Here is a 23,612-nt window from a genome sequence, read left to right on the forward strand (position 1 = left end):
ATAATGTAGTCTGCCATTGTATAATCATATACATACAACAACAACAACATGCATTTTAAAGGCCATTTTCCCTGCTAGAGCGGGGGTTAGCCTTGCGGTCCCCATGTATAATCATATACATACTGTATATATATGTATATACACACACATTTATATATATATATATGTATATATATATATATATATATATATATATATATATATATATATATATATATATATATATATATATATATATATATATATATATATATATATATATATACATACATATATATAGTGCATTCAGAAAGTATTCAGACCCCTTCACTTTTTTCACATTTTGTGATGTTGCAGCCTTATGCTGAAATCGTTTAAATTCATTTTTTCCCTCATCAATCTACACTCAATACCCCATAATGACAAAGAGAAAACAGGATTTTAGAAAGTTTTGCAAATTTATTAAAAAGAAAAAACTGAAATATCACATCGGCATAAGTATTCAGACCCTTTGCTATGACACTTGAAATTTAGCTCAGGTGCCTCCCATTTCTGTTGGTCATCTTTGAGATGTTTCTACACCTTGATTGGAGTCCACCTGTGGTAAATTCAATTAATTGGACATAATTTGGAAAGGCACACACCTGTCTATATAAGGTCTCACAGCTGACAATGCATATCAGAGCAAAAACCAAGCCATGAGGTCGAAGCAACTGCCTGCAGAGCTCAGAGACAGGATTGTGTCGAGGCACAGATCTGGGGAAGCCTACAAAAAAATATTCTGCTGCATCGAAGGTTCCCAAGAGCACAGTGGCCTCCATAATTCTTAAATGGAAGAAGTTTGGAACAACCAGGACTCTTCCTAGAGCTGGCCGCCCGGCCAAACTGAGCAATCAGGGGAGAAGCACCTTGGTAAGAGAGGTGACCAAGAACCCGATGGTCACTCTGGCTGAGCTCCAGAGATCCTGTGTGGAGATGGGAGAAACTTCCAGAAGGACAACCATCACTGCAACACTCCACCGATCTGGGATGCATGGCAGAGTGGCCAGATGGAAGCCTCTCCTCAGTGAAAGACACATGAAAGCACACAGAATCTTGTTTCTCACAGTCTGAGAGTCCTTTAGGTGCTTTTTTGCAAACTCCAAGCGGGCTTTCAAATAATAAATGAACAATATTATTTATTTGTAATCTAAAAAGGTCCAGGTGGTCAAAAGCTCTAAATGGTCAAGGGTCCAAGCTGCTTTAATGGGTCTAAAGGGTCTTACGGCTCTTCGGGATCTTATGGATATTTTGCGTCTTCATGGTTATTAATGGTCCTGGGGGTTTTTAATTGTATTTTGGGGCTTCATGGTCTTTTGGATCTTTTGGGCGTTTGGGGTCTTTCAGGGCCATTGGCATATTTTGGGTACAAGAGGAATTTTGGGTCTTTCAGGGTCTTCTCGAGTATTTGGGTCTTCGGGACTTAAAGGGTCTTCAAAGGTTTAAAGGGTCTCATCAGTCTAAAGGGTCGAAAGGTGTAATCCAACAGACCATGCATAATTCATAGACATATAGTCACATGCCTCACGGACTAAAGGACTGTATTTTCCGGTTATACATATATATATATCTCACACTGACTTCACTGATTTACTCACCTGCTTTAACCTCACTCAACATGTCGACTTTCCTACCCATATCCGTGGTCACATCTTCCGGGTTCGGTTGCGAGAGTACGCTGGCGTTGCATATTCGCCGCTTCTCCGACTGGATGGATGTACAGGGTCTGCTTCTACTTTTCTGACCTGACATCTCACACCTGTCCTGCCTTTTCACACCCGCACGTGCCGCGTGTTCTCCGGCTGGATAACGGAATCTGCTTTTGATGGTACGGAATACGGAATCGAAAGGCCCGCTCCCGTTGTTTGTGGCCGTGGCCTTGTTTGCCGGTGGCCTTGTGGTCTTGGTGGCCTTGTTTGCCGCTGTGGTCTTGATTAGCGGCTGCAGTCGTTTGCCGCTGCGTTTGCCGCTGCGTTTGCCGCTTTGCCTCCTCGACCTTGGCCTCGTACTCGTCCCTTCGCTCCTGCCTGGCATGGCTCTGAAGTACTCCGCCGCAAGGCTTCTTCTGCTCAATACCCGCTCCACCCCATCATGCATCTCTGCCATCAAATCAAATGGACTCCTCCGACGACCCAGGTACATTCACCGTGGCTCCGGTCGCAAGTTTGTTTATTTGCAATCAGGTCACTCCATCCCCGTCCTCTGGTCGGCTCAGCGCACTCTCACTCTTCGTCCCAGCGCACCTGGTCACAGCAACCCACACGATCGCACCTCCTGCCTACGAACCCTGGCTAAATCACCTGAATTCATCCCTGCTGTTCAAAACAACATCAAGCTCACCCTGTTCAACACCCGGTCCCTCAACAATAAATGCCTCATCCTGAACGAATACATCCTGGATAACAAACTGGACTTTCTCTGTCTCACCGAAACCTGGCAACAACCTCTGGACTACTACACACTCAACCTCACCACACCCAATGGATATTCCTACGTCAATAAACCACGCTCGGAGGGCCGAGGTGGTGGAATTGCCGTTATCCACCGTCAAGACATCAAGACCAACCTCATCTCCATCTCATCTGCTCCATCATTTGAACACCTGGCTTTAAAACTCTCTGGTCACACGCAGTCAGTCATGGCTGTCGTCTACCGCCCTCCCAAACCACACCCATCATTCCTGTCTGACTTCTCCTACTTTCTGACCCAGCTATGTTCCCTCTCCCCCTCAATCCTCCTCCTTGGTGATTTCAATATCCACATGGACTCCACTGACTCCACAATAACCACTGACTTCACTGATTTACTCACCTGCTTTAACCTCACTCAACATGTCGACTTTCCTACCCATATCCGTGGTCACATTTTGGACCTTGTCTGCTCCACTGGATTAAATTTGCACCATCTCTATGGCTCCGACCTCACCCTCTCTGACCACTTAGCCATCACTCTGACCATCAACATCCCCGCCCCAACACCAAGGCATTATCGCACAATCAACTTCCGTAAGCTAAACGCTCTTTCACCTACCTCATTCTCATCCACCCTCTCTGAAAAAATGTCCACTTCTCCCTTCATTGACCTCCACACCCCTTCCGACCTCACTGACTACTACAACCACACTCTCTCCTCCTGCCTTGACCAGCTTGCGCCTGTAAAAACCAAAACAGTTTCTTTCACCCATTCTGCTCCCTGGTTTACCCCTGAACTCCACCTGATGAAAACTCGTGCTCGCCAACTTGAAAGACTCCGCAATAAAACGGGTCTCACAGTTCACTCCCAAGCCTACAAGGACCACATACAACACTACAAAGATGCCCTCTCCCGCGCCCGCTCTGCCTACTACTCTCAAATTATCCACTCTGGCTCCGGAAACCCAAAAGCACTCTTCTCGACAATAAACAAACTCCTCCGCCCCCTGAACACCACCACCCAGTCATTCACAGTAGACAACTGCATCTCCTTCCTCTCTTTCTTCCAACGCAAAATTGACAACATCTACAACAGCTTGACCACCGCCGCACCCGCTCCCCCTCCAACCACCTGCCCCCCCTTGTCCTGCCATCCCCTGTCTCGGTTCTCCCCAATCTCTCCTACTGACCTCTCTGAACTCCTCATAGGAATGAAAACTGCCACCTGCACTCTTGACCCCATCCCCTCCAGCTTTGTCAAAGCCTCCCTCCCTGCTCTCTCTCCACTTATCATTGCAACAATAAACTCCTCCCTGTCTAAAGGCATCGTCCCACCTTCCCTCAAAATTGCTGCTATTACCCCCATTCTAAAAAAACCTGGTCTAAACCCTGACACCCTAAACAACTTCAGACCCATCTCCAACCTACCCTTTCTGTCAAAAGTTTTGGAACGCGCTGTAGCCACTCAACTCAAACATCATCTCTCTGCCAATAACCTGTATGAAACATTCCAATCCGGATTCCGCTCCAACCACAGTACTGAAACTGCTCTCCTCAAAATCACCAACGACCTTCTCCTCTCCTCTGACGCTGGCAACCTCAACATTCTCGTCCTCCTCGACCTCAGCGCTGCCTTTGACACCATCGATCACACTATCCTCCTCACCCGACTTGAATCCACCTTTAACGTCACCGGCACTGCCCTCTCTTGGATTAAATCATACCTCTCTGACAGATGCCAGTTCATCTCCATCAATAACTGCAAATCCCCCACTGCTCCCCTCCCCCAAGGTGTCCCCCAAGGTTCAGTTCTTGGCCCCCTCCTCTTCATCCTTTACCTGTCCCCGCTCGGTCACTTAATCCGCCGTCATGGTCTCCAATTCCACTGCTTCGCCGATGACATCCAGCTTTTCATCTCCACCAAGTCCGTCTCCACCGACACCCACTCTATCCTGACAAACTGCATCACTGAAATAAAATCCTGGCTTCAAATCAACTTCCTCAAGCTTAACTGTGATAAATCTGAAATAATCATCATTGGCCCAAAAACGCTCACAAAATCCACCCATAACTTTGCCCTCAACATCGACGGTATCCCAGTATCCACCTCCCCTCACATCCGGAATCTTGGCGTCATCTTTGACCAAACCCTTTCCTTCGACAAATACACTAAACAGATCACAAAGTCAGCCTTCTTTCACCTGAAAAACATTGCCTGTCTCCGCTCATCCCTCTCCTCCACGGCTGCAGAAACCCTCATCCACGCCTTCATCACCTCCCGTCTGGACTACTGCAATAGCCTCCTCTATGGTTCACCCTCAAAAATCACCAATAAACTCCAATACATTCAGAACTCCGCTGCCCGTCTACTCACTCATTCCCGGACCCGTGACCACATCACCCCCGTCCTTTACAAGCTTCACTGGCTCCCCATCCCCCAGAGAATCCAGTACAAAATCCTCCTCTTGACATACAAAGCCCTCCATAACCTGGCCCCATCCTACCTGGCTGACCTCCTCTCCAGACACACTCCCACCCGCAACCTCCGCTCTGCTGGTACCAACCTCCTGACCCCCTCCATCCGGACCAAATTCAGATCCTGGGGGGACAGGGCCTTCTCCATCGCTGCTCCCACCCTCTGGAACTCACTACCTCACACCATCAGAGACTCCTCCTCACTCACCACATTCAAAACATCACTAAAGACCCACCTGTTCAACGCTGCATTCAACATTCAACCCACAGCATTTAACCCCTGACTATCTCTTCTCCTTCTCCCTCCTTTTGCTTTAAATATTTCCCTATTGATTCTTGTCTTTTTGCAATTGTTGTTTTCATGTATTGTTATGCATTATGTTTTCCACTCTGTCAAAGCGCCTTTGGGCTTCTGGAAAAGCGCTATACAAAATAAATGAATTATTATTATTATATATATATATATATATATATATATATATATATATATATATATATATATATATATATATATATATATATATATATATGTAGTGCATATCAAAAAAAAGTTAATCCGAATTCAAGGGGTCAATATGCAAAGGTTATTTAGTTTGACAATTTACATGTGGTTTACTAATTAAGAGGAGATCCTCAGCTTTCCATTGATACCTTCCATGCATCATTGCTGTCACACATGACCGAGTACATGTTCATTGAAAATGACAAGTTCAAATCGCATTTTTACAAGTTTGGCTAATCTTGTTTCTCACCAATCACATTTCGCATTTCCGATGTGCCATACTCGTCCGTTCAAGATGTCAAAGGGGGAGATCTACATGTATGAACCCTGATGGATATGTGAATTGAAAAACTTGCAAATCATTGTCCTCTTGAGTCGCTAGAATGTTTAATGTTTAGTATATTTAGCCCACCCCATGCACATCAGGAGACGGGGTATTGTAATCACTTCTGTCACATCCTCCTTTGTTTGCAGACAACTAGATGGTATTCATAGAATACTTACCCCACGCAGTGAACCCCACGCAGCAAGACAGTTTGAAATGGACGCATTACTTGTCGACTGCCAAGTTGATTATGTAAAATTGTTAAGCTGGTCTGGTAATCGGCGGTTGCGTCATCCTTTGTTTAAGATGGGTATTTAAGATGGGCCTACAGTGTATGGGTTTAGAAACAGTCTGAGTCATTGAAAAGATGGTTCAACTTACGATTGAACAGCGGACCTTCGTGGTTACAACCTTTCACCAAACTGGAAGTTTGCAGCAAACTCATGATGCGTTCAGGGAACGTTTCCCAGAACGGGACCCTCCAGCAGCCAAAACCATCTGGGCGAATGTTAGAAAATACCAAGAGCATGGCACTAGCCTCAACCGCAACAAGGGAAATTCTGGTAGGAGGCGCACTGGGCGATCGGAAATGAACATTGCAGCAGCAAGGCAGCAAGTTTTGGAGCATCCTAGGGATACCAGTGCAAGACGAAATGGGACGGCATTGCCTCTGGCAACATTCAACCGAATCACAAGACTGGACCTCCACCAACATCCATATCGGATTCACATCCGGCATCAACTTGCGCCAAGGGATTTTGCCAGGAGGCTGGTGCTTGCCGGATGGTTGATAGCACGTTGCGAAGCAGATGTCAATTTACTGCGGTATCTCGTTATCGGCGACGAAGCTGCTTTCGCCATGGACGGCAAGGTCAATACCCATAATGTTCTTGAATATGCACCGACAGGACAACCCCCGTAATTTAATTTTGACACCAACATGAATCGACAAAAGTTGACTGTTTGGTTGGGACTTTGTGGAAGTAGTCAGGTGATCGGACCATTTTTCTTTCAAAGGAATGTCAATGGTAACAGGTATCTGCAGATGATCAATGATGAAGTTTTACCGCAGCTGGAGGAGAACTTTGAGCGACAGGTTCGTAGTGTCTTCAGATATCTCTGGTGGGCCCCAAGACGGCGCCCCAGCACATCGTCTTATGGCTGTCCGAGATCGACTGAGGGAACTCTTTGGAGAACGAGTCATCGCCCTCAACCATGCAGTGGAATGGCCGCCAAGATCACCTGACCTCACACCATGTGATTATTTCCTTTGGGGACATTTAAAGAACAAGGTGTTCGTAACTCCTCCCCGTGATCTTGACGAATTGCAGGGCCGTATTCGACATGGAGTGGATGCTTTGCGCAATGACCCGGCTATGGTGAGACGAGCAGTTCAGGGCATGCTCCGCCGCTGTGAGCTTTGTGTTGAAAGGGGAGGTGGACATGTTGAAGGTGTGGGTGCATAAAGGCCAATCATTCCTGAGAAAAATTCACATCTGACGTTCATTTTGCACCAATTATCCTGACTTGCATCATTAGCCAAACTTGTAAAAATGCGATTTGAACTTGTCATTTTCAATGAACATGTACTCGATCATGTGTGACACTGTGACAGAAATGATGCATGGAAGGTGTCAATGAAAAGCTGAGGATCTCCTCTTAATTAGTAAACCACATGTAAATTGTCAAAATAAATAACCTTTGCATATAAACCCCTTGAATTCGGATTACCTTTTTTTTGATACACACTGTATATCAGTCACGTGATAAAGTAAGTACACCCCATGTAAAGTTTTGACTTTTTCAACATATTTCAACATACAGCTATTTGATCTTCATTTCAACAATATTGACAGATAAAGGTGATATAATATAACAAATATCATGAAACATTGACATTTTGTAGTCCATTGTATAATTTAAATAAACATAAATGCAAATTTCGCATGTGGAAAAAGTAAGTACACCCCATGAAATGTTTTTAAAATCTTTTTATCACATGTGGACATATCAATATTTGATCTTCATTTTAACAGTATCTATAGATAAAGGTGATCTAATTGAACAAAAAAACAATGGAAAATTGACTTTGCAATAATTTATTCAACAAAAAATTAACAGAGATGCCATTTCCTTCTGTGGAAAAAGTAAGTACAGGCAGTCCCCGGGTTACGAACGCCCGACTTACGAACGCCCGTACTTACGAACCGACCTCCGTAAAGCCTATTATTTAAAAATAATTTTTTTTATTTATTTTGGTTGTATACAGAATCGAGGCTCGTGAAAGAGCTAACATTTATCACACAGAAAACAAAAATCAAACAGACACACATAGTATATAATAAGGGGAGCGGTAGACAAGAGAAATGTGAGAAAAGCTCTGTTCAAGCCACCCTTGATGTTTACTTTAAGAAAATTGACCAGCACCAGGTCCATCCTCTCCAGCACCAGGTCCATCCTCTCCAACACCAGGCCCATCATCTCGGAGAGATATATCAAGGTATGATCGTTTCAAGGTTTGCAAGACATCAATTGGAATGAGAGTAAGTGTTAACCTTTAATCATTATTTTTCTTTCCTATCTAAACAGTTTAAGAAATGTTGCTTTCATGTTTTTTATACCTATAGATGTTTTAGGTAAAATATGTACTATATACTAAGACAAACATTTGACTAATTGACACTAGATGTGAACTGTACATAACTGTTCCGACTTGCATACAAATTCGACTTGCAGACAGACTTAAACACGGAACTCGTTCGTAACCCGGGGACTGCCTGCACACCCTTGGCTCTAATAGGTGGTATTGCCCCCTTTGGCAGAAACAACCTCAAGTATGCATTTCTTATAACTGTCTACCAGTCTCTGACATCAACTGGGAGAAATTTTTGGCCACTCCTCCATGGAGAATTCTTTCAGCTGTGCGATGTTTGAGGGGTTTTTGGCATGCACTTTGACTTGGCCATTCCAGAACCCTCCATTTCTTTCTTTTCAGCCATTCCTTGGTGGATTTACTGGTATGTTTAGGGTCATTGTCATGTTGCAAGGTCCACCTTCGGTTGAGCTTCAACTTTGACAGATGGCCTCACATTATCCTCAAGCACCCTCTGGTACAATGAAGAATTCATAGTGGATTCTATGATGGTGAGCTGCCCAGGCCCTGATGCAGCAAAGCTGCCCCAAACCACAATATTTCCACCACCATGCTTTACAGTTGGTATCAGGCACTTGCGGTCAAATGCTCTCTTTGGTTTTCGCCAAACATGTCTTCTGGTAATGTGGCCAAATAGCTCTACCTTTGACACATCTGTGCAGAGCACATTGTTCCAGAAGTGCTGGTCTTTGCCGAGGTGTTCATTGGCAAACTTTAGTCTTGCCCTGATGTTCTTTCTGGACAGCAAAGGTTTCCTCCTGGCACACCTCCCATGTAGATCAAAGTTGTGCAGCCTCTTTCTAATGGTAGACTCGTGCACTTTGACATCAACAGTGGCAAGAGCTACCTGGAGGTCCCGTGATGACATTCTGGAGTTCTTAGAGACTTCTTTCAGCATCTTGCGGTCTGCTCTCGGGCTGAACTTGCTGGGGCGGCCTGGCCTGAACAAGTTGGCAGTTGTTTGGAATCTTCTCCACTTGTAGATGATCTTCCGGACAGTCGAATGATTGATTTCAAATTGTTTAGAGATCTTTTTAAATCCCTTCCCAGACTCGTAGGCATCTATAACCTTCTTTCTGAAGGCCTCAGAGAGCTCTTTTGATCTAGGCATGGTGACGCCGCACACTTCAACAACAAAGAGCAAACCAAACTAAATGTCTGCGGTTTAAACAAGACAGATTCCTCCAAGATCCTCTCTAACGATGTTCTAATCATTTGCACCTGAGCTGGTGCACCTGATTCTAATTATAGGTATTTGAAGTAGTGATAAATGTAGGGGTGTACTTACTTTTTCCACATGCGAAATTTGCATATATGTTTATTTAAATTATACAATGGACTACAAAATGTAAATGTTTCATGATATTTGTTATATTATATCACCTTTATCGATCAATATTGTTGAAATGAAGATCAAATAGCTGGATGTTGAAATATGTTGAAAAAGTCAAAACTTTACATGGGGTGTACTTACTTTTTCACGTGACTGTATATATATATATATATATATATATATATATACACACACAGTTATCGTGCTCTTGCTTCACTTACTAAATCAAGTTTATTGTTACAATATTCCCATTGTCTAATGTTTTGATCCACCTCCACGTTTTTCCTTCCTCTTTATAGGCAGATTTGCCTGAAGGCAGATTTGGTGCTGCCAAAGCAGCCTGATGGGAAGAATTGGACTGGGTAGTTTGCCTTTGCCTTTACAGCACTAATCGGAAGGTAATTGTATTTTTTTCAGGATTCCAGAGATAACTTGCCTACTCTTCGCGAAGGACACCGTTGGATCTTTAACAGCCACAAACTGATGCCAGCAGACGTGACGCCCAGATTTAACGTCCAACAGAGGGACACAGCACACACTGATGAATCACTCTATCCATGAAACCCTGAGATGATCGTTTAAAGTTGGGTCGGGATTCAAATGCAGGCTGGAATGCTCAAAGGTAAGTGTGCTACCTCTGTACCAATGCTGTCAAATGTTTTTTTTTGTCTGAGAAACTTTTGGTCGGCCTGTATGGCATTCCCATGTGAGCACTTAGCTCAATATGCTGAGATTTCAGTTTCATATCCCATATTATTAAGAACTTTGAGACTTTGCTTCCAAATGTTATTTTGAGAGGATATAAATGTTTGAGACCCAGGCACTCAACATCGACGGTTTCCCAGTATCCACCTCCCCTCACATCCGGAATCTTGGCATCATCTTTGACCAAACCCTCTCCTTCGACAAATACACGAAACAGATCACAAAGACAGCCTTCTTTCACCTGAAAAACATCGCCCGTCTCCGTCCATCCCTCTCCTCCGTGGCTGCAGAAACCCTCATCCACGCCTTCATCACTTCCCGTCTGGACTACTGCAATAGCCTCCTTTATGGTTCACCCTCAACAATCACCAATAAACTCCAATACATTCAGAACTCCGCTGCCCGTCTACTCACCCATTCCCGGACCCGTGACCACATCACCCCCGTCCTTTACAAGCTTCACTGGCTCCCCATCTCCCAGAGAATCCAGTACAAAATCCTCCTCTTGACCTACAAAGCCCTCCATAACCTGGCCCCATCCTACCTGGCTGACCTCCTCTCCAGACACACTCCCACCCGCAACCTCCGCTCTGCTGGTACCAACCTCCTGACCCCCCCCCCATCCGGACCAAATTTAGATCCTGGGGGGACAGGGCCTTCTCCATCGCTGCTCCCACCCTCTGGAACTCACTACCTCACACCATCAGAGACTCCTCCTCACTCACCACATTCAAAACATCACTCAAGACCCACCTGTTCAACACTGCATTCAACATTTAACCCACAGCATCTAACCTCTGACTATCTCCTCTCCTTCTCCCTCCTTTGTGCTTTGAATATTTCCCTATTGATTCTTCTTTTTTTGCAATTGTTTTTATGTTTTGCTATGCATTATGTTTTGCACTCTGTCAAAGCGTCTTTGGGCTTCCTGAAAAGCGCTATATAAAATAAATGCATTATTATTATTATTATTAAATGAAAAGTAAATCCATAAAAATTGATACACTGTGTTGAATTATCCATTGTACGAATATCATCGTGTTTCGTTTTTAAGCATGTCAATGTTTCATAATATTCTTGGCATGTTCACGTGACATGTGTTCAAGCTTCCCCAAGAGCATTACATAACTGTAAATAATAAAATAGGTCACAGCACATTCCACGAGAAACATCCCACAATCGTGTCGCATGAATACAATAATGCATCTGGAATATTGCCGAGTCAGAGAGACAAACAATAAATGAAGGAAAAAGAAAATGATCCCTCTCACCCTTTTTCCAGGCTTCCCAGTGGATCCAGGATATCCCACCAAACCTGACAGCCCCTGATCCCCCTAAAATGAACAAGTGGAGCAAATGATGAAGTCGTCAGCAAGTACGAGGTGCAACTTTGTTTTGCAATATCCAGAGTGGTTGAAGAGGAAGCCCTCATTGATTAATCATCCACGGAAATAGAAGGAAATCAATAATGGTGATGGAACTTCAAGCCTTTGTGTGGAATGTAGAGCGACGCACCTTGCCCCCCTTATTGCCATAAGGGCCAGAGTCACCCTTGGGTCCCGGGTCTCCTGGCACGCCCTGTGTGGTGGTGGCAAGTCGGGAAGACAAAAACGTAATTAGAAGTGTAAATAAAGCTCCATTTGGGATTTGTTTTCTGGCGTCCACACAATTGCTCAAATAGTACGAGATCATATAGTTTTACATTCCAGAAATACCCTGAGATTTGTTTTCGTATCTACTGGTTGCCATCAATTTAAACAGCAGCTTTCCCAATTGCGAGCAGCCATAATCAACATTTGCGAGGAGGTCGATTGCACATCTTTGCTCGATCCAACTAAAAAAAAAAAAAAGATGGAAGTTAACAGTTCGAGTGAATGCAGCAATTACTGTGAATTTTCACTTTGATGATGACAAACCGCGTATAACGAGGTGGTTTATCTCCATTTTCATCAAGATGTGACCGAGGTCATCGTGTGCTGCCCAATTGATCATCCTCACAACACGCAGTCTCCAGGATAAACTCAGTAGATACTCAAAAGTTACACCAAGCATGGTTAACATGTGAACGGCTGTTGGTGGAACATGATAAGCAGCTCTTTGAAAGGAAAGATCCATGAGACAATGTAATACTATTCGCACTAGAGCAGATTTCGAGGAAATGAAACAAACTTGCAAAAATGGAGATCTTATGGTGATTCTTTGGGCCAACAAGGACAAATTTAAAAAAGGACGGAAGTAGAAAAGAGGATTTCTAGATGCAAACCCAAGGTGGTTTCGTAACACATCGACGATAGTCCAGATAGACAATGTGAAATTTTGACATTGCCAAAAACCTGTCCATCAAATAAACCCTTCAGAAGCCATTGCGACGTACATTAGCTCCAGGGTCTCCAGCACATCCCGTCATTCCTGCCATTCCTGGCACACCCTGCATCACACAAACAAAGCACGTATTACAAATAGAGGAGCGTCACAAATCACGCGTAACTGCACACGGCTCAAATAATGTCACTTGTAACGTCACAAATGTGCGTCACATGGAAGGTCACGTCACAAGTACTGATGAGCAGCAAATAGCACAGGTGATGGTGATGAGGTTAGTTGGATCTTAGGCCATTACCAGCTGGTGAAGTTATGGCTACTGGAGGATTATGACTATGAGAGAGTAATAAAATACACTTGCAAAGCCAGAAATGCACATTATTAATAATAATATTCACCCATTTAAGCTCACTTCTAATTAATTAATGAAAAGATGAGAAATAAGAATTATAAAAATAATTGATCAATAAGAGAAGGTGAGGGGGGGGGGGGGGGGTGGGCTGGGATGTTCTTATGAACTTGATTTGAGGCCTAAAGTTATTTCAGATTGGAGTGACGGTGGATGCCACTTGGTCATGACACACGTCCCAATAATATGATAATGACATGGAATGATTATGAACTCATTAGTTTGGGAAGGTGATGCAGACGGGTCGCCATTTATAGATTTGCAAAGTTGATAAAACTCCAACATTCTTCATAGAAATATATAATTTGACCTTCATAAGCTTGTGGGGGAATTGTCCACTTAATCCCCTCAATGTGTGCACTCCGAGTGTTTGTGAATGAGAGTGACTAACTTCCTCATGATTTCTCACCTTCATCCCATCCTCCCCATCCTTTCCAGGCATGCCTTTTCCTCCCTAAAATAAAGACAACAAGGACATCAACAAGTGTTCGTTTCTGCAGTAAACATGCATGCATGGTAGTGTGCACAACTTCATGGGCATTTTGGTGTAAAACATGTATGAAACCAAAGCTGAAAACCTAGTCACGAGGCCGGGCGCTCAGTCACGAGGCCGGGCGCTCAGTCACGAGGCCGGGCGCTCAGTCTCGAGGCCGGGCACTCATTCACGAGGCCGGGCACTCATTCTTGAGGCCGGGCACTCTTTCTCGAGGCCGGGCACCCAGTCACGAGGTCGGGCACCCAGTCACGAGGCCGGGCACCCAGTCACGAGGCCGGGCACCCATTCACGAGGCCGGGCACCCATACTCGAGGCCGGGCACTCATACTCGAGGCCGGGCACTCATTCACGAGGCCGGGCACTCATTCTTGAGGCCGGGCACTCTTTCTCGAGGCCGGGCACCCAGTCACGAGGCCGGGCACCCAGTCACGAGGCCGGGCACCCATTCACGAGGCCGGGCACCCATTCACGAGGCCGGGCACCCATACTCGAGGCCGGGCACGCATACTCGAGGCCGGGCACTCATTCTCGAGGCCGGGCACCCATTCTCGAGGCCGGGCACCCATTCTCGAGGCCGGGCACTCATTCTCGAGGCCGGGCACTCATTCTCGAGGCCCGGCACTCATTCACGAGGCCCGGCACTCAGTCACGAGGCCGGGCACTCAGTCTCGAGGCCAGGCACTCAGTCACGAGGCCGGACACTCAGTCACGAGGCCGGACACTCAGTCACGAGGCCGGACACTCAGTCACGAGGCCGGACACTCAGTCACGAGGCCGGACACTCAGTCACGAGGCCGGACACTCAGTCACAAGTCCAAAAAGCAAATTCCTTTTTATTACTGAACACCACCGGTGGAGTTTGGGGGAGGCAGGGGGGTGGGGGGTGGCAATCCCCCCACCTTAATTTTCTGCCGCCATCAAAAAGAAGGAGGAATTCTGACTTGCTGTGGCTGGGAAAATTAACCATTTCATGCAATCGTGATTCTCAAATTATCTTCGTCTTGTTGCTTGTCCGACTGTTGTGATCTAATTTACTGCAATGAGTAAGTTTATCGGACGTGGGATAAAGTAAACAAGGATGCTGCGATTTGAAGCTCCGCAGATGTTTCAAAACCAAGGTGGTCCACAGTCAGCAGTGATGACAGGGGAAAAGGCCACATGATGTAAATGGAAAGGCTACATGTTAATGCAAGGAGTGAGTCAATGTCTGCAAGGCCATATTCACATCTGCCATTCATAAATAAATAACTGTAATTCCAACGGAGGAGCTGAATCATTTGTAGAAGCCATCTGCATTTTCCAGGAAACGTCACACACAAACACTTTTTTTTTTAAACACGTTAAAATGTATTCCTGTTTATTAAATAAATACATTTGACACACACTCACATAATCATAAAATACCACAATGTAATGTCTTTGTCTGAAACAATGAAAACAGAGTTCAGGTGTGCCTTACCTTCTGGCCGTCACGCCCTCTGTGACCCTGTGGAAAACAGAAATTACACAAGTAAACATTTGCGTATAATGGAAGAGAGACCATCATCAGCATAACGGGATTGATTGGTTCTTAGAATTCACCACAAAAGGCAACAACAAAATCATTTCCTTGCAAAATGAGTGCACATGACAATAACACAAGAAGGCAGAGCAACTAAGCAAACAACCAAAGTGTAACGGTCGAGGTGGTAAATGTAACATACAATGCGGTAAATGTAACATACAATGCGGTAAATGTAACGTACGAGGTGGTAAATGAAACATACAAGGCGGTAAATGTAATGTACAAGGTGGTAAATGTAATGTCCGAGGTGGTAAATGTAACGTACGAGGTGGTAAATGAAATGTACGAGGTGGTAAATGTAACGTACGAGGTGGTAAATGTAATGTACAAGGTGGTAAATGTAACATACGAGGTGGTAAATGTAATGTTCAAGGTGGTAAATGTCATGTTCAAGGTGGTAAATGTAACATACGAGGTGGTAAATGTAATGTACAAGGTGGTAAATGTAATGTACGAGGTGGTAAATGTAACGTACAAGGTGGTAAATGTAATGTACGAGGTGGTAAATGTAATGTACAAGGTGGTAAATGTAACATACGAGGTGGTAAATGTAATGTACAAGGTGGTAAATGTAATGTACGAGGTGGTAAATGTAATGTTCAAGGTGGTAAATGTCATGTTCAAGGTAGTAAATGTAACATACGACACGGTAAATGTAATAGTCAAGATGGTAAATGTAATATACAAGGTGGTAAATGTAATGTGCAAGGTGGTAAATGTGATGTACAAGTCGGTAAATGTAATGTTCAAGGTGGTAAATGTCATGTTCAAGGTAGTAAATGTAATGTACGACACGGTAAATGTAATAGTCAAGGTGGTAAATGTAATGTGCAAGGTGGTAAATGTGATGTACAAGTCGGTAAATGTAATGTTCGAGGTTTACCGAGGTGGTAAATGTATCGTACAAGGTGGTAAATGTAACGTATGAGATGGTAAACGTAATATACAAGGTGGTAACTGTAATGTACAAGGTGGTAAATGTCATGTACAAGGTGGTAAATGTCATGTACAAGGTGGTAAATGTAATGTACAATTCGGTAAATATAATGTACAAGGTGGTAAATGTAATGTACAAGTCGGTAAATGTAATGTACAAGGTGGTAAATGTAATGTTCAAGGTGGTAAATGTAATGTACAAGGTGGTAAATGTAATGTTCAAGGTGGTAAAATTAATGTACAAGGTGGTAAGTGTAATGTAGAAGGTGGTAAGTGTAATGTATAAGGTGGTAAATGTAATGTTCAAGGTGGTAAATGTAATGTTCAAGGTGGTAAATGTAATGTTCAAGGTGGTAAATGTAATGTTCAAGGTGGTAAATGTAATGTTCAAGGTGGTAAATGTAACGTATGAGGTGGTAAATGTAATGTACAACGTGGTAAATGTGATGTACAAGGTGGTAAATGTAACGTACAAGGTGGTAAATGTAACGTACGAGGTGGTAAGTGTGACGTATGAGGCGGTAAATGTAATGTACAAGGTGGTAAATGTAACGTACGAGGCTGTGAATGTAATGTACAAGGTGGTAAATGTAATGTCCGAGGTGGTAAATGTAACGTACGAGGTGGTAAATGAAATGTACGAGGTGGTAAGTGTAATGTAGAAGGTGGTAAATGTCATGTTCAAGGTAGTAAATGTAACGTACGAGGCGGTAAATGTAATAGTCAAGGTGGTAAATGTAATGTACAAGGTGGTAAATGTAATGTGCAAGGTGGTAAATGTAATGTGCAAGGTGGTAAATGTGATGTACAAGTCGGTAAATGTAATGTTCGAGGTTTACCGAGGTGGTAAATGTAACGTACAAGGTGGTAAATGTAATGTTCGAGGTGGTAAATGTAATGTACAAGGTGGTAAATGTAATGTTCAAGGTGGTAAATGTAATGTTCAAGGTGGTAAATGTAACGTATGAGGTGGTAAATGTAATGTACAACGTGGTAAATGTAATGTTCGAGGTGGTAAATGTAATGTACAAGGTGGTAAATGTAATGTTCAAGGTGGTAAATGTAATGTACAAGGTGGTAAATGTAATGTTCAAGGTGGTAAAATTAATGTACAAGGTGGTAAGTGTAATGTAGAAGGTGGTAAGTGTAATGTATAAGGTGGTAAATGTAATGTTCAAGGTGGTAAATGTAATGTTCAAGGTGGTAAATGTAATGTTCAAGGTGGTAAATGTAATGTTCAAGGTGGTAAATGTAATGTTCAAGGTGGTAAATGTAACGTATGAGGTGGTAAATGTAATGTACAACGTGGTAAATGTGATGTACAAGGTGGTAAATGTAACGTACGAGGTGGTAAATGTAACGTACGAGGTGGTAAGTGTGACGTATGAGGCGGTAAATGTAATGTACAAGGTGGTAAATGTAACGTACGAGGCTGTGAATGTAATGTACAAGGTGGTAAATGTAATGTCCGAGGTGGTAAATGTAACGTACGAGGTGGTAAATGAAATGTACGAGGTGGTAAGTGTAATGTCGAAGGTGGTAAATGTCATGTTCAAGGTAGTAAATGTAACGTACGAGGCGGTAAATGTAATAGTCAAGGTGGTAAATGTAATGTACAAGGTGGTAAATGTAATGTGCAAGGTGGTAAATGTAATGTGCAAGGTGGTAAATGTGATGTACAAGTCGGTAAATGTAATGTTCGAGGTTTACCGAGGTGGTAAATGTAACGTACAAGGTGGTAAATGTAATGTTCGAGGTGGTAAATGTAATGTACAAGGTGGTAAATGTAATGTTCAAGGTGGTAAATGTAATGTTCAAGGTGGTAAATGTAACGTATGAGGTGGTAAATGTAATGTACAACGTGGTAAATGTGATGTACAAGGTGGTAAATGTAACGTACGAGGTGGTAAATGTAACGTACGAGGTGGTAAGTGTGACGTATGAGGCGGTAAATGTAATGTACAAGGTGGTAAATGTAACGTACGAGGCTGTGAATGTAATGTACAAGGTGGTAAATGTAATGTTCGAGGTGGTAAATGTAACGTACGAGGTGGTAAATGTAATGTTTAAGGTGGTAAATGTAATGTTCAAGGTGGTAAATGTAACGTACGAGGTGGTAAATGTAATGTTTAAGGTGGTAAATGTAATGTTCAAGGTGGTAAATGTAATGTTCAAGGTGGTAAATGTAATGTTCAAGGTGGTAAATGTAATGTACGAGGTGGTAAATGTAATGTACAACGTGGTAAATGTAATGTTCAAGGTGGTAAATGTAACGTACGAGGTGGTAAATGTAACATACGAGGTGGTAAGTGTGACGTATGAGGCGGTAAATGTAATGCACAAGGTGGTAAATGTAATGTTCAAGGTGGTAAATGTAACGTACGAGGCTGTAAATGTAACCTATGAGGCGGTAAATGTAATGTACAAGGTGGTAAATGTAACGTACGAGGCTGTAAATGTAACGTACGAGGTGGTAAATGTAATGTACAAGGTGGTAAATGTAATGTACAATGTGGTAAATGTAACGTACGATGTGGTAAATGTGCAGTTTGACATTCCTGAGGCAAAAATGAATGTCCACTGCGATGCATCAGACGTCCGCTGTTGCTTTTAAGTAAGAGTAAAGCACAGGGCCAAGATTGGCCTAGGCCAGCACCATGCGTTTCTGGCAAGTCTCACAGGGCCATTGTGGAAACACATTGAGGTGATGAGCAATTCCGGAAGAATCCTTAATTCACCACGTTTGGATGAAACAAAAACGAGTTATATTTAGTGGAAAACACACCTAATTACCTCTACCAAAGGATCATCGATTATTGGGACATGTTTGCCATGGCACAAGAACACCTGATGTGTTGCGTGTTATGTATACCTTTCCTCCTTCCACTCCGCGGTTTCCCTAAAAGGAACAGACAAAAAAAATGCGAACGTTAACCACAAACAATGTACAGATTGTTCGGAATAATAATAATACGCTTCCTGTTTACGATGGAATTTCAACTCGAGTTCATATTCATAGGACCGTGTCGTCGTCTCATGATGGTGCACCTACTCATACAGGCCCAAAATACACGTGGTGTTGCTATTACCATTTATGGGAAAGTTCAGGATTCCATGAAAAGCAAGTAAACATGGAAGTGAGATACATATTGTGCATCAATATCTCTGGCTTGGTTGGGATTTGGTCATTTAAGCTTCGATATCGGAATTATCTCGATGACCAATGGATTACCTTTTCTCCAGGATGTCCAGGTGGTCCCACATAACCAGGTGGTCCCTGGAAAGCAGAGAAAGCACAGAATTACATTGAAAACAGTGAGAACACACTTTATCGGTTTTATAATAGTCCTAAATCAACGGTGTGTACAAACTGTTAGCAAAGCTCACATGGATATGCAAATATGTATTACATACCACTGGTCCATCTGGTCCTGGCTTTCCTGAGGCCCCTCTTCTTCCTGTTGATCCCTGCCAGTTAATGAGGGAAAGCAGAATGAGCACAAGAATGCAAATAAAACTGAAGTGTATCGAAAAACAGCTGCACATTAGAGAATGGAATCTGATATATACCGCTGAGCCTGGTTCTCCCACGGTCCCACGATTGCCACGCGGAGCCTGCGGAGACAACACACGTGTTCCTGTTTATCCTAGCACTCGGCAAAACGTCATGCCACGCTTGGAAAATGTAATTTGCAGAATAGCAACCAGTGAACACGATAATCTACCAATACACCACCCGGTGATATAAAAAAATAGCCACGTGCTTCCTACGTATAACGACAGCTGGCGCGAGTACGTACCTCACACTCGTACGTGCAGCACTGAAGGCACAAGGAAAAGAATAGTCATTGTGAGTGTCCGTTGGTTGCACAACAGAAGCTCAATGTCTCCATCAAATCAAAACGAGTAAAGAAAGGAAACAAAATACTTACATCAACTTCCTGTTCATCATTCTGTAAAAAAAAAGTGATACGAACAAGTCACCATCTTGTGGTGACTATCCACATGATTTGTCATGAGATCTGAAATCAATCTGATAGACGTTTCATTGCAGGCCACGAGAAGCTTTTCTCAGAATGACGATGATTGAACTAGGAAGAGAAATTCTAGTTTGATAGGATCCGTATGGTACGTGGGGCCCGACTGCTGTCCTTGACGGACACGAGAAACATGCATGTCCAGGAGGAACCACCTCTGGAGGCCATTTTCCCCCGCAGAGCAGGGTTGGCCTTTTTCTGGCACCTTGGTCCCCTTTTTGAAGCAATGTTTTATGGCCGGATGCACTTCCTGCCGCCAACCCTGTTAGTCGCCTCTTGCGACACGCAGGGAATTACCAGCGAACTGGTACTCAAATTGCCGACCTCGGAAGGATGACAGGCTGAGTAAACCACACTGGTGTTAATTCAGCGATCGACCGGGATTCGGACCCAGGATCCTAGGATCCCAAGCCGGCACCCTAACCGCTATGCCAACACCAGGCCGTATGTCCAGCATGCAAGTAATTACACATATTAAATATTAGACTTGGAGAGTGAAGGTACAAACAGAAAACTTACAATTGTGTTGATGATCCCATTGATAATGTCCATCTCCTGAGATCCATCGGTACTTCCCGTATAGTTGTAACGGTACTTTGGTCCTGAGGATATGATCCTCAAACGTGGTTCCTGTGGAAGGCAAAACAAAACTTCACATTTAAATTTCCAACTGAGAATTCCTGCCTCGTTTTGACCATTTCCAATGAGTTTGTCCATGACGTATCTATCTTGAACGTAATCGCCGACAGGATCAGAATCAGCTGAGAAATTGCCATTCTGATGAAGTTAGAAGGTGGTGCTGCACCTCGAAGTATAGCTCTCGATGGTGATCGTGTTTACGGAGATGCTCAATCCTCAAAATTAACTGATCATAACATAAAATCTGTTCTCTAGACCTGAATGACTGATAGGAATTATTCATGCAGAGTCCATAACATCCTGTTTGACTGGGTGACTTCTCTGATCATGGGAAACAACCTATACGATTGGTCCACAGTCTAAACCTGTCAATCTATAGAGGCCTACCTTTTTATGCTTTCACCAAAGACAACTAAGCTACTTACATGGACAAAACTATAAACTACCACAACTTGCAGTTCCCTGAAATATGCACAATCTTACGATAATTCACCAAATGTCTGTCTGTCTGTTCCCAGGTACCACAAAAACGGCTGAACCGATCGCAACGAAATTTTGGGTGGGTAATCCTGGGACCCCTGGGAGTAAAATAGGCTATATTGTTTTTCCAATTTTTTTTTCCAATTTTCGAATTTTTCCAATTTCCAATTTTCCAGTTTTTCCAAACTCGATGGAATAATATTTACCGATATGAACAGTGATGTGGCTTTTATTGAAATTCTACAAATACTGTTTAGATTTTGATGATTTGCATGTGATATGATTTAACGGATGTTTATATAAAACGTTTAAAATAAAAAAGCCTTCAATTTCTGATATTTAGCCTTTTCATTTGGGCCTCCCAATTGCAGCCCCACCCGTAGGGCGGGTACCGTTGCTAGTGTGGATAATTCTCCATTTAAAATATGTTCACATTGATCAGATAACCGCATATTCCAAGAATTACATTAATGAATTAATGAAAGAATGGTCAGAGTGAAAGATCCAGGCCTGAACCAAAAATTCCAGATGTGAATGAAGGTTTTGAAGGTTCTTCCCTATTGGAAGCACATAGTTGTACTCATTACTTTCCCCATGAGGAGCAAATATTCCTGGGAACAAAAGCAGGACATTTCTGGTCGTTATTCCCAGATTACTTTCATTGTGTTTAAGATTCCTCTTTTCCATACACTCCGTATCAGCAGACATCGTTAACTTTTCAACCTTTACCATCAGGTACATCATATTTCTAGATACTTTAAAGTCTCTAAACCTTTGAAGCGATTCAAGAGTATTTATTGCGCTGAGATAATGGAATTTTTTGTGATCTGTTCAAACTGAGTGGAGAAAGACAAAGAAACTTCTTGCTAACAATGAAAACATTAAGGGAATAATCATGTTCCAGATTTGTCTGCTTTTAGAACCAGGAAATGTTTGCTTCTTACAAAAGGAAATTATGAGCAAAATTGTGCTTCCAAAACTGGAGAGGCTTAAAAACGACCTGGCTAAAATCCCATCACACCTGTGTCGGAATCATATTGTGAAATAAGGAGTACATTTGCGATGACAGTGGGAAAAAGTCATTAAATAAAAAAGGTCTTACCACTTGATCGGGAGACACAGCCACTGCAAACAGCTTGATGTTATGTGACTTTGCTTCGTTGGCCACATGTGACAGGCCACCACAAGGCTCTTTGTACCCGTCCAACGGATGTCCGTCCGTAATGGTGACGATGTATTTGCCTCGGCCTTGAACGCGTCTGCAAATTAAAATCAAGCCTCAGACATTTCAAGCCAATCAAGCTTCCAATGGAATAAAAGTTGATCTGATCTGTTTATGTTGATGCAGCAAACGTATAAACCGTAACACCCCCCCCCCCCCCCCACACACTATTACTCCCTCCCCTCCGCCCTACCCTACCTATGGACAGAGGTGGTTTTCACCGCTATCAGTTTCTGTGCGTGCAGGATATCTCAAAAAGTTATGGACGGATTTAAATGATGTGTGTCTACCCTCAGGAGAGCCAGGAAACACTATCTCTCCTCTCTCAAGACTGAACTCTCAAACCTGTCTCCTTCCTCCAAATCCTGGTGGCATCTGGTCAAATCCGTTTCTGGTGTTTGTTCCCCCTTCATCTCCTCCCTTACCTCAAATGGCGACACAGCTGACATGATGGCACGTGACAAAGCTGAATGCCTCAACTCTGTTGCCTCAAAATCTTGTGTCCCGAATCCATCTCTCTCTGTACCTACCATACCCAGTCGAACCCAGCTGCTCCTGGACCCTGTGTCCTTCTCTCCTGACAAGGTGTGGACTGGGGAGGTTTCTGTCAAACCTCGATTCTGACTTTGCAACTGGACCAGACGACATCAGCCCACGGGTCCTAAAATCCTGCTCTTTGCTAATGACTCCACTCTCTGCCGCTCCATATCTCAACCCTCAGATCGGCAGGCAGCAGCCTCTTCACTCTCTGCAGACCTGGATAACATCACAAACTGGTCAAACAAGTGGCACATGTCTTTCAGTCCTGACAAATCTCACACTCTCACTTTGTCTCTCCGAAAAGACCGTCTGGACAACCCTCCCATCTATTTTCTGAAAAATCCTCTTGAAGAAGCTCTGTCACTCAAGCTTTTGGGCCTCTCTATCTGCCACGATCTTTCCTGGGAAAACCACATTTCCAAGCTGACCTCCAAAGCCAGTCGCCGACTGGGCATCCTCCGTCGTGCAAAGTCCTTTCTGGGCACACCTGAGCTCCTCACCATATACAAAGCTTTCATCCACAGCTCAATAAAATACTGCTCTCC

General features: G+C 43.5%; 1 protein-coding gene across 3 annotated transcripts in view; it reads right to left on the bottom strand.

The window, feature by feature from the left end:
• The window catches only part of COL6A1 (collagen type VI alpha 1 chain), a 104,902-nt gene that overhangs the window by 41,973 nt on the left and 39,317 nt on the right, over positions 1-23,612 (bottom strand). For all 3 annotated transcript variants that reach the window (XM_078786099.1, XM_068126086.2, XM_068126085.2), the window contains exons 5-17: positions 22,408-22,564; positions 20,706-20,816; positions 20,082-20,102; positions 19,950-19,970; positions 19,720-19,764; positions 19,564-19,617; positions 19,382-19,426; positions 19,022-19,048; positions 15,109-15,135; positions 13,563-13,607; positions 12,797-12,850; positions 11,938-12,000; positions 11,694-11,756 (exon numbers count right to left, since the gene is read on the bottom strand). In XM_078786099.1, coding sequence (XP_078642225.1) covers positions 11,694-11,756; positions 11,938-12,000; positions 12,797-12,850; positions 13,563-13,607; positions 15,109-15,135; positions 19,022-19,048; positions 19,382-19,426; positions 19,564-19,617; positions 19,720-19,764; positions 19,950-19,970; positions 20,082-20,102; positions 20,706-20,816; positions 22,408-22,564 — 733 coding nt within the window. The remainder of the gene's footprint in view (positions 1-11,693; positions 11,757-11,937; positions 12,001-12,796; positions 12,851-13,562; positions 13,608-15,108; positions 15,136-19,021; positions 19,049-19,381; positions 19,427-19,563; positions 19,618-19,719; positions 19,765-19,949; positions 19,971-20,081; positions 20,103-20,705; positions 20,817-22,407; positions 22,565-23,612) is intronic.

Source organism: Myxine glutinosa, chromosome 10 (assembly GCF_964187855.1).
Source record: "Myxine glutinosa chromosome 10, kmMyxGlut1.1, whole genome shotgun sequence".
Taxonomy (NCBI): domain Eukaryota; kingdom Metazoa; phylum Chordata; class Myxini; order Myxiniformes; family Myxinidae; genus Myxine; species Myxine glutinosa.